At 32.9% G+C, this 12,041-nt stretch overlaps 1 protein-coding gene across 5 annotated transcripts in view; it reads left to right on the top strand.

Annotated features, from left to right (window-relative positions):
- The window catches only part of LOC145263611 (putative N-acetylgalactosaminyltransferase 9), a 272,142-nt gene that overhangs the window by 204,131 nt on the left and 55,970 nt on the right, over nucleotides 1-12,041 (top strand). For 3 of the 5 annotated variants that reach the window (XM_080120454.1, XM_080120451.1, XM_080120450.1), the window contains one exon: nucleotides 8,948-9,130. The exons of the other annotated variants lie outside the window; for them this stretch is intronic. In XM_080120454.1, coding sequence (XP_079976580.1) covers nucleotides 8,948-9,130 — 183 coding nt within the window. The remainder of the gene's footprint in view (nucleotides 1-8,947; nucleotides 9,131-12,041) is intronic. 5 annotated transcript variants of the gene reach the window in all.

Below are 12,041 nucleotides of genomic sequence, written 5' to 3'. Positions count from 1 at the left end.
TTTTTCCTTCGTGTAGGTCTTTCTTTTTCCTTCGTGTAGGTCTCTTTCTTTTTCCTTCGTGTAGGTCTCTTTCTTTTTCCTTCGTGTAGGTCTCTTTCTTTTTCCTTCGTGTAGGTCTCTTTCTTTTTCCTTCGTGTAGGTCTCTTTCTTTTTCCTTCGTGTAGGTCTCTTTCTTTTTCCTTCGTGTAAGTCTCTTTCTTTTTCCTTCGTGTAGGTCTCTTTCTTTTTCCTTCGTGTAGGTCTCTTTCTTTTTCCTTCGTGTAGGTCTCTTTCTTTTTCCTTCGTGTAGGTCTCTTTCTTTTTCCTTCGTGTAGGTCTCTTTCTTTTTCCTTCGTGTAGGTCTCTTTCTTTTTCCTTCGTGTAGGTCTCTTTCTTTTTCCTTCGTGTAGGTCTCTCTTTCTTTTTCCTTCGTGTAGGTCTGTCTCCTTGGTCCTTAAATTGTGTTGTTTGTTTGACTTAATTAATTCTGAGGCTTAAATTGGATTATGGGAAAGATTTTGTGCAGTTTTTAAAAATTACAAATAAATTCTTGTTTTTTGGCTTTTTTATGATCTTCAACCCCGTTTTCAAATGGAGTTGAATTTCAAAAAGTCTCATGATAACCAAACTCCTTTTTTTTTTCTTTTTTTTTTTTTTTTTTTATAATATTCGATATATTAATATTCGATTGTATTAATTTATTCCACTAATCTAAATCTCTTGAATGTTATTCTCACAACGTTTTGGCCGATGTAACTTCCAACTTTCTTCAGGTGTACCTTTGTTTCAGTGCTGAATGTATATATAATTCTCTAACTCGCATTACAAATGCTTGCTAAAATCATATATACACCCTAATAATTCTTTTGTCGTTATTCTCCAAATCAACACAGACGATTTTATCAACATAAGTTTTATTTACAATTAAGCTTTTTGCCCATTGACAAAGAGAGAGACATTAGTTGTATGGGGTTAGTTGGTGTGTGGCACACTCGACGGTTGTCACTCGGCTTTCTTCTGTCTTCCCTGATATTTTTCTCTTATATAGTCATCAATCAACATTCCTGGAATTATAAAAATCAAGATATTACATTCTTTTCTATTTTGCATTGTACAATTTATAACTTCTGATCATGGAATGTAAACAGTTTTTTGTTTTTGTGATAATTACAATTCTGGTCATTTTTATGGGACACAGGAATGTAGATCAAAAGCCATCTGAAATGCATGTGTGTGCACACCTCTGCTTTTCATCATCTCCGACATCCTGTCAAACATGGGAATCTTTCTATTGAACTTTGGAAATTTGTATGGAATTTTGAACAGAACCCGTTTTATTTAATCTATGGTAGTAACTTGTTCTCATCCTGTCAGCCGTAGTGGAAATCTTAAGACCGTTAATTTTTTTTTTTTTTTTTTTTTGTTTACTTGGAGGGTTATCACTTATCAAGGTTCAGAGGCCATTCAAGGATAAAGGTTACATGTTTGGTAGATGGTGAGACAGTCAGGGTGGAAACGTGTTAGGTAGATAAGATCAATCGCGGTGGAAACTTGGGCAGAGCTAAATTGTCTAAATGAGCGACTCAATGTGAATTCATTCACATTAGACTGGAAGACGACTATGATATACATAAATAATAATAAAAAAAAAATAATTTGCTCTCTTTGATTGAGCACTGAAAAACCAGTAAAATAATCCAACTCCGACGGTATATATATATAAACAATATATATATAATTTATGACGGCAGCTAATACATTAATTGAATAAATATGCAACACACTCACGATTAGAGTTTAACGGTTAACAAACACATAAACATTACGACGCCATCTTTTTAACAGAAGAGTTCGTTAACTCTGCCTTTTTATAAGGGAGATAACTTAACAAATTATATGCATATTAATGCATAATTAATAAATAATGAAAAAATATAATTTGCTCTCTTTGATTGAGCACTATCAACGACCCTTGTTGAAAGTCACTTCTTAAATTTTGGATATCTTTCTGTTGAAATTCAATTATTCTTAATTTTGGAATATATATATATATATATATATATATATATATATATATATATATATATATATATTCACCTCGTCACACAGGAGTCTGTTGATGAATAAACGAAGAGATAACAAATCTATTTCCATAATGAGACATTTTTCCTGTCTGCATTCTATGCCGATTTATGCTTTTTCTCTTATACATACAGAGAGAGAGAGACAGACAGACAGACAGACAGACAGAGAGGGTTGGAAAGGAGACATAGAGAGAGAGAGAGTTGAAAAGCCGGGAGACAAACAAATGGTTGTGTTATATTTTATTTCAGTAAATTGCTTCAGAATAGAAATACTGAAGAACAATAAAACAGAAGAAACTAATTTGCCTTGTCACCGCTTACGGTAGCGTTACGCAGAAACGTAGGAAATACGTTAGCTGACTATAACAAATATTTTATTTACATTATCGCACGGCAATACCTTGGATACGTAAACAATAATCATTGCAATAAATTTAACGTAAAAATGATCAAGCACTTGTAGACCAATACAAGAAAGTGTTATTAATCGTGAAGTTCTTGGCCAGATAGTGCAGAAAAGGATGGAAAGTCATTCACTTTTGTATTTCAAAATGGCTGTCCTGATAGAGTTCAATCTAATTAAAAAAAAAAAAAAAAAGGAAAGACACAGAAAAATCTTTATGATGTATGTACCGGTCACAGGAGATAAATGTTGTGTTCCAAGCATTATATAAAACGATCAAGTAGTTTCTTTTGCTTATTTATTTTACTTGAAGGGTCGCCACTTATCAAGGCCTGGAGATCACTCAAGGTTAAGTGTTGGGTAATCGTCCTGGATATGACCTAAGACTATATCCGATGGTGAGGGCCCCACCTTGCGGGCCTTGGGGAGTGTGGAGCCACCCTTTAATTGTCATCGCTCCCAGGTCCACTCTGATCTGGAGTGGTAGTACCTTTTAGGGTCCCAACTATGGGTTAAATAGAATCTGACGTAAAAAACAAATATACTCCATTAAAAATCGTTCCCAAAATAACTAGATTCGGCATTGAATAACCTGAAAAAGGTTGATATGCCGTAAAACAAAAACAACCAACCAACCACTTATCAAGGCCTGGAGATCACTCAAGGTTAAGTGTTAGGTAGATAGTGAGACGGTGGAGCTTGGGTAGGAGTAGATTATCTAAATCAGGGGTTCTCAACCGGGGTCCACGGAATATTTCTGGGGGGAGGGGGTCCACAGAATTATTATTATTACTTATCATTATTATCATAATTATTATAGTTGTTGTAGAATACTTTATTTGCATTAAATTAGTTTTCATTTAAAAATAAGCTTATTTTATAATATTTCTTAGATTATTAAAACCTAAAAATTTATATTAATGAAAAATAGAAGATTGTCTTACGACCAATAGTTATTAAGGGGTCCACCAAGATAAAAAGAAGGGAAAAGGGGTCCATGGGTAAAAAAAAAGGTTGAGAACCACTGATCTAAATGGACGATTCTATTTGTTCACATAAGACTTGAAGATGACCATGTTATAGTCAGCCGGGAAGCAGACCTTATCAAATACGCTATGGGTCATTGTGAATACATTTCACAATTCAACAAGGTACACCTGAAGAAAGCCAGAAGTTACCTGGGCTGAAACGTTGAGAATAATAATAATCCGGAGAATAAAAATGATCTGCGAAAAAACAATCCGAAGGATCAGATTGATCATTTGAAAATGGCTGTCCTGGTATAGAATGCAAGTCCAGAGTTCAACCTAATAAAAAAAAAAAAGAAAAAAAGTCTTTATGATGTATATACTGGTCACAGAAGATAAATGTTGTGTCCCAAACATCACGTAAATTGGTCAAGCAGTTTATTTTATTTATTTTATTTATTTATTTATTTTACTTGGATGGTCACCCGCTATCAAGGCCTGGAGACCACTCAAGGCTAAGGATTAACTGTCAGTCACGGTGGAACTTATTTAAATTGACGATTTTATAGCAATTTGTTCACATAAGACTTGACGACGACTGTTATAATCAACCGGGAAGCAAACCTTATCCAATATGCTATGGGTTATAGTGGATAGATTTCACAATTCAATAAGGTACACCTGAAGAAAGTTAGAAGTTATATCGACTGAAATGTTAAGAATAATAATAATCCGCGGAATAAAAATGATCCAAAGAATGAGATTGATCAGTCCTCATCTTCAAACTGCGAAACATATTCCTCAATGTCACGGCACCAAAACAATTGGTTAAATCCAAAATTATGATTCTATATTGTTTGTCGTCGAACAGGTTTGAGATTTAAACACTCCAAAGAGATGAAAAATTTCAACCAAATATAAAAAGAATTTTTAAATCTAAAATGTTTGTCATCCTAGAATTGTGCTTCATCTCAATAGCTATCATCCCCGACGGTCCACATCAGAACGTGTTTTGCTCAAGGGATAGTGCGTTGAGATGTGTACAATAGTCTGCACGTTGTTTATTAACTCTAAATAATTTTTAATTTATGAAAGTTGTGTTTTCAGTGATGAAAGCATTGTTTAAGTTTTGAAATAAAATATGTAGAAGATACATTTGTAAGTACAATATTATGAAAATTAATATTTCGGCAAAATATGCCATCCTCAGAATTTTATACATTTTTTCTTTTTTTTTTTTCCTCGCCATGACGTTAAATTGAAGAAAAAAAGAAAAAAAAAGAACAGTACAGAGCCTGTGTGTTGGTCTGTCTGCGGTGTTATTTTGAAATGCCAGAAGAATACGCTTGACACATGTGATTTCAAAATAACACTGCAGACGGACAACACTCACTTTTTTATTCAATTTACCATCATGGTGAGGTTTCGTAGGACGGCGTCTATTACTGAAATATTAATTTTAAACAAATAAATATTTGTTTATTTTCATAATATTGCATTGTGATTTGGTTTATAAACGAATTTTATGTTTTATTTTATAACTTTAATATATATTTTTTTATCCTAGCTTCAATATTAATATAAAATATATTTTATTTTAGTTGTATACTTATTATATTTTTTAATTTTTTTCAAGCTAGACAAAAGGGAGCAGGGAATAGATTAGACAATTCAGATAATTGCATACCATAATAGTATTTGTAGAAATGACTGAGACTAGCAACGTCTGTGAGAAAGAAGTTGCAGTGAACAAGAAAGTGTGAAGCCAATCAAATTACGGATACGTTTTTGCAGTTTATCAAGACTCTTCAAATGCGATACAAATTCCAAATATGGCAATCAATCAACTCCATATATCGTCTGATATTAATATCAAATTTGTAGAGATAGAGGATAGCTTCAGTTGTGAGAAATTATTTAGAATGATGGAGAAACCCGATTTTATGAGAAGCAGAAAGAACAATATATATATATATATACTTGTTTATTGTTATATAAACATGGTTACATCCTGCTGCTACAAATAGCCACTTGTTTCAATCAAACAACAGATATCATCAAGCAGCGACTTGACTATTCAAAAGTTCAATGAATAACCCATTCATTCATTGAACTTTTGAATAGTCAAGTCGCTGCTTGATGATATCTGTTGTTTGATTGAAACAAGTGGCTATTTGTAGCAGCAGGATGTGAGCATGTTTATATAACAATAAACAAGTATTATCAGCTCTTTTTATTGAGCACTATCTAACAAACTCGTTGAATTCATTAGTCCATTACTTTTGAATAAAAAAACCCGAGTATATATATATATTATATATATATATATATATATAATATATATATATATATATATATATATATATATATAATATATATATATATATAATATATATATATATATATATATATATAAAATAAAAAGGAACAAACTGTATTATGTGTTCATCAACGTTTCGTCTTTATTTCGAGACTTCCTCTGGATGAAATAAAGAGGAAACGTTGATGAACACATAATACGGTTTGTTCCTTTTTATTTTCTCTATTTTGTCGGAATACTATTTCCATTATTTTCATCATATATATATATATATATATATATATATATTATTATTATTTTTTTTTTTAATTCAATTTTCACCCCAAACAAGGCATAGTGCCACTTTGAAGTAGGGGGCTACTATCGAGGACATAAGTTGCAGGGGCATTATGAAGGGAGATGAGTAGTAAGATGTTTGTTCACATTACACTTGAACTTCTGCATGTCAGTACAGTTGGGAAAGCAGAATCCCGGAAGGGAGTTCCAAAGTCTAGCAGTTCTGGAGAAGAAACTATTAGAGTAGAAGGCTTTCTTAAATCTAGGGATCTCTACTGTGAAGGGGTGAGATTTTGCTGCCTGTCGGAGGTATTTATGCTGAAGGGACATTGTTTGATTTTTTTTTGTTTTCTAGACTTAAGTGTTTAGAGCGATAGACAACCAATTTTACAAGAAGCTGAAAGAGCAATGGATTTTATATCTCAACTCCAAGAAAGATTTAATAAGAAAGAAAAACCAATAAATTTTAGAGTCAATTTTCCATCGAGAGCAGAGCCATCCATAAGTATATCAGGAGGAAAAGGGACACAACTACGATTGAAAGACAATAGCTGAGTTTTAACAGGATTACATGAAACGAGTCATTTGTTACCCCAATCCATAATAGAATCCAAATCAACTTAATTTCAACTGATTATAAATATTGAATAATACATACAACAAATACTGACCTAACGGGTCACGAGTTGTTGAATCAACTTTAAATACTTCTCTAATCACAATAAATAGCCTCAGAATTAATTATATATATTTAAAAAAAAAAAATCCGATGTAAGTTTAATTAAATATAAAAGTTTGGTTTATTCAATTTTGTTTTTTTTTTTTTCTTTTCAATTTTGCATATTTTATCCCTGCATAATGCCTTTTTCTTTGCAGCAAAAAAAAAAAAAAAATTTCCGTACGGAATTGGTTTCTCTGCTTTGTATCGTGGCTGTTGGTCAACCGTTATTCTTTGATTTCTGTTTTTAGATGTGGAAGTTTGGTTAAAGGTGGAAACATAATAATCTTTCTTATCTGGCTTCTGTCTCATTTCAGTCGACTCAGCAACATGCCATCATTAGTTTTACAGGTTATTAAAGCAAAAAAACAAAAACAAAAACATTAATTATTGCGAAATGGGTATGAGCAGAAGTTAATCAAGTCTGAGTGGACAACTGTAACTAATGCTGCTATTGAAGTTTTTTTTTTTTTTTTTTTTTTTTTACTGAGTCACCACTTATCAAGGTCCAAACGCCACTCGAGGATAAAGGTTAATGAATATAAGATGGTAGTGTAATAATTTGATTTTTTTTGTCTTTCACAAGGGTGTCACCATTTATTAAGGCATGAAAGCCACTCGAGGATAAAGGTTAATGAATGTATAATGTCGGGATAGTTGTAATGCCATGTCGTGCATGGAAAGGGACGCTGCTGCTGTGGGGTTTCACGAGGCCACAACTAGGTAGGACTCGGCTAATGGACCACTGTGTGTGTGTACTTTTCACAAGGGTGTCGCCACTTATCAAGGTATGAAGGTCACTCGAGGATAAAGGTTAGTGAATGTAAGGCGGTAGTGTAGTAATTGGAATTTCTTTTTGTTTTTTACAAGGAAGTCACACTCAAGGATAAAGGTTGGTCTTGTTTCGTGACTAGGACATTGAACGCCGTTCCCATATTCCCTTTTCTCAATTTCTCTCATAAACTGAGCAAATTGGGTTTGCTTGCATGCCACTTGTGCTCACTCGGCTGGTTTGAGCCAGTCTTGTCTGAGAAGTTGAGGGTACCTGATTGACAGTTTGTCTGGCTGCTGTTTCCGACTGACAGTACTGGAGCCCTAACTCTTCGATAATGCTTAAAGTGGCCGCTCTATTATCAGTTGTATAATATCGGGATAGTTGTAGTGCCATGTCGCGACAGAAACTATAAATGTGCGTGTGGAAAGGTTGCATTATTCAATGTGTGTGTATATATATATATATATATATATATATATACATACACTTTTAAAAAACGTTATTTAAATACATATGTACAAGCATAATCCAACTTTCCCATACGCACATTGATAGTTTCTGCCCGGAACGGGTAGGATTTTAATATTGTTTCCTTTTCATTTACGTATGGTCTATGATCGTTTTTTTTCTTCTGCATTATTCCTTTTGATATCCTGAAGATGTCCTCTGCAATAGGGACGAAACGTAGATCACCATTTTATAAATTCTGCAGTTTTCTTTCTCAAAACAACATAACTTCAACCATCGCTGGTATTTTTATTTTATTTTTACTCATATATATATATATATATATATATATATATATATATATATATATATATATATATAAATATATATATATATATTCAAAGGAATTCTACATTCAATGATTAACCTCATTTGCATAGTACATTAAAGAAAACTTATTTTATTAATTAGCTCGATGTTATTGTTTGTCGTAATAGAATCGTTTTAATTGTTCTATTTAGAAATATCATTTAAAGTTGATTTATTTAAGTTATTTTTCATTTTATTTATATTATAAGAAAATATATTTCTACAGAAATATATATATATATATATATTATTATTTTTAAAAACAGTAATCTATGGACACGTGTGTTTTGGAGTCCTACTCCTCTTCAATGCTGAAAAGGAGTATGGCTCCGAAACACTCGTGTCCGTAGATTACGGTTTTTAAAAATAATAAATAAATAAAAAATACGTCCAAATAAAAAATGGGAGAGTTTCTAAGAAAAACACCGGATATCCGAGGCGGAGACGTTTACCTTAATATCGTTTAAAAAAGAAATCAACAAAAAAGTATGTGTGTATATATATATGCTGAAACACGAAACTTGAACGGTGTATGTGCATTGCGTTTGTTAATTCATTTCTGTTTCATTTTCTTTCTACTCCATATTCTGCCTCGTCATTTCCTGTAGGCTCGTTCCAATGCTTTCTCTTATCAAGAAGGATCGAACGCTGGTGACGTGTCCGATGGTCGATGTGTTGAACGAAACCACCTTGGCGTATTTATCGTCCGACGTGGCCGTAGCCGGAGGATTTTCCTGGGATTTATTTTTTACTTGGCAAACACGACTGCACTATGGTCCGAAACCTTTTAGGTAATTTCTTTTCAAGGGTGACATTCAGAGACAACAAAATTGTTTTTAGATTCTGTAAGGATTTCACGGAATAAATGAACGGTTTTCTTGGAGTCTGATATTCCGGATTCACAAGGAACAAAAGATGAGGGAAGTTTTCTTTTTTCCTTTTTGTTTTTCTAGACTAGCCATCTTAGAATGGATTTTAATTTAGTTTTCGCCTTTTGGCTTTCTCACTCTTTGGCATATTTCTCTTTTTTTTTCTCTTCCTCTCTCTTTTTTTTTTCTCTTCCTCTCTCTTTTTTTCTCTTCCTCTCTCTTTTTTTCTCTTCCTCTCTCTTTTTTTCTCTTCCTCTCTCTTTTTTCTCTTCCTCTCTCTTTTTTTCTCTTCCTCTCTCTTTTCTCTTCCTTTCTCTTCCTCTCTCTTTCTTTCTCTTCCTCTCTCTTTCTTTCTCTTCCTCTCTCTTTTTTTTCTCTTCCTCTCTTTTTTCCTCTCTTTTTTTTTCTCTTCCTCTCTTTTTTTTTCTCTTCCTCTCTCTTTTTTCTCTTCCTCTCTCTTTTTTCTCTTCCTCTCTCTTTTTTCTCTTCCTCTCTTTTTTCTCTTCCTCTCTCTTTTCTCTTCCTCTCTCTTTTCTCTTCCTCTCTCTTTTTTTCTCTTCCTCTCTCTTTTTTTCTCTTCCTCTCTCTTTTTTTCTCTTCCTCTCTCTTTTTTTCTCTTCCTCTCTCTTTTTTCTCTTCCTCTCTTTTTCTTCTCTTCCTCTCTCTTTTTTTTTCTCTTCCTCTCTCTTTTTTTTTCTCTTCCTCTCTCTTTTTTTTTCTCTTCCTCTCTTTTTCTTCTCTTCCTCTCTTTTTCTTCTCTTCCTCTCTTTTTCTTCTCTTCCTCTCTCTTTTTTTTCTCTTCCTCTCTCTTTTTTTTCTCTTCTCCTCTCTTTTTTTTCTCTTCTCCTCTCTTTTTTTTCTCTTCCTCTCTCTTTTTTTCTCTTCCTCTCTCTTTTTTTCTCTTCCTCTCTCTTTTTTTCTCTTCCTCTCTCTTTTTTTCTCTTCCTCTCTCTTTTTTTCTCTTCCTCTCTCTTTTTTTCTCTTCCTCTCTCTTTTCTCTTCCTCTCTCTTTTTTTTCTCTTCCTCTCTCTTTTTTTTCTCTTCCTCTCTCTTTTCTTTCTCTTCCTCTCTCTTTTTTTCTCTTCCTCTCTCTTTTTTTCTCTTCCTCTCTCTTTTCTCTTCCTCTCTCTTTTTTTCTCTTCCTCTCTCTTTTTTTCTCTTCCTCTCTCTTTTTTTCTCTTCCTCTCTCTTTTCTCTTCCTCTCTCTTTTCTCTTCCTCTCTCTTTTTTTTCTCTTCCTCTCTCTTTTTTCTCTTCCTCTCTTTTTTTCTCTTCCTCTTTCTTTTTTCTCTTCCTCTTTCTTTTTTCTCTTCCTCTTTCTTTTTTCTCTTCCTCTTTCTTTTTTCTCTTCCTCTCTCTTTTTTTTCTCTTCCTCTCTCTTTTTTTTCTCTTCCTCTCTTTTTTTTTCTCTTCCTCTCTCTTTTTTTCTCTTCATCTCTCTCTTTTTTTTCTCTTCCTCTCTCTTTTTTTCTCTTCCTCTCTCTTTTTTTTTCTCTTCCTCTCTCTGTTTTTTCTCTTCCTCTCTCTTTTTTTCTCTTCCTCTCTCTTTTTTTTCTCTTCCTCTCTTTTTCTTCTCTTCCTCTCTCTTTTTTTTCTCTTCCTCTCTTTTTCTTCTCTTCCTCTCTCTTTTTTCTCTCTTCCCCTCTCTTTTTTTTCTCTTCTTCCTTCCCTCTCTCTCTTCCTTTTCTTATTTTTTCTATTTCTTCCTCTCTTTCATCTTTCTTTCTCTTTTTTTCTTGCTTTATTTTCTCTCTAATTCTTTCTGGTTCTCTAATCATTTCTCTTTTTATTTCTCTTTCTCTCTTCCTTCCTCTCTTTTACTTTCTTTTTCGCTCACTCTCTATTTTCTTCTCCTCCTCCTCCTCCTCCTCCTCCTCCTGCTTCCATTGTAGATCTTACTTCTGTTCTCTTTTACTATGTCTCTCTCTATCCATTTTGCATCTCTCTCACTCTTTCCATCTCTCTCTCTGCTTCTCTATTTCAATCTTTTTTCTATTTTTTTTTCTTGTCTCTTTCTCTCCTTCTCTTTCTCCATATTTCCCTTGCTCTCACTTTCTGTATTTCTTTATTTCTTTAGGGTTCGTACAGGCTTGAAAATTCCTTGAATGTTGACTTTTACCTTGAAAAATCCTTTACAATATGGAAAATGTTTTGAAAATTGTATTTTTTGATGTCTAGTAAAAATTCGTGTCAAAATGTTAAAAATAAATTTGAGATACTAATTATTAAATTTAGTTTTAAAGTATTAATAAAAATACCATTAAAATATTTTTTTAAATATTGAAAATAAAATCCAAATGCACTGTTCTGAAATTGCATAATAGTGTTGTTGTTGCTGCTGCTGCAAGAGTTACGTCCCTTTATCACTAAACAACCTTGGTTTCATGATAAAAATTCAAATCGCCATCTATTTTTGTTCTCATTTATAATTGAATTTTTTTTGGTGGGTGAGAGCACAAGGGAGGGTGGGAATAGTGGCGTCATGTGGGCGGGACTCTCTAATGGTGACCCCCCCCCCCCAATAAAATTCTGATAATTTAAAATTAGGCCAGCCGGGCCAAAACAAATAGACAAGACGGCAGTCATCTTGGTTGGAAGTTAAGTTGTAAAGAGTTAACATTTGAGATGAAATAAAAATCATTAAAAATTATTAAAAATCATTAAAAATGACTTAAAAACACAAAAATGATGCAGGTAACTTTTCTTGCCTTGGGTAACATTTATTTGTTAGATAATTGATTTTTTTTTTTTTTTTTTTTTTTTCACTGTTTCGAATCGCTGTCAATTGTAAAACAAACCCTAAATTTTGTTTTCAAAAACTTGACTTTTGTCTG

Source organism: Euprymna scolopes, chromosome 39 (genome assembly GCF_053919585.1).
Source record: "Euprymna scolopes isolate OS-2025 chromosome 39, ASM5391958v1, whole genome shotgun sequence".
Classification (NCBI taxonomy): Eukaryota; Metazoa; Mollusca; class Cephalopoda; order Sepiida; family Sepiolidae; genus Euprymna; species Euprymna scolopes.
The sequence above is the reverse complement of the archived record's forward strand: the minus strand, read 5'-3'. Positions and strand labels throughout refer to the sequence as shown.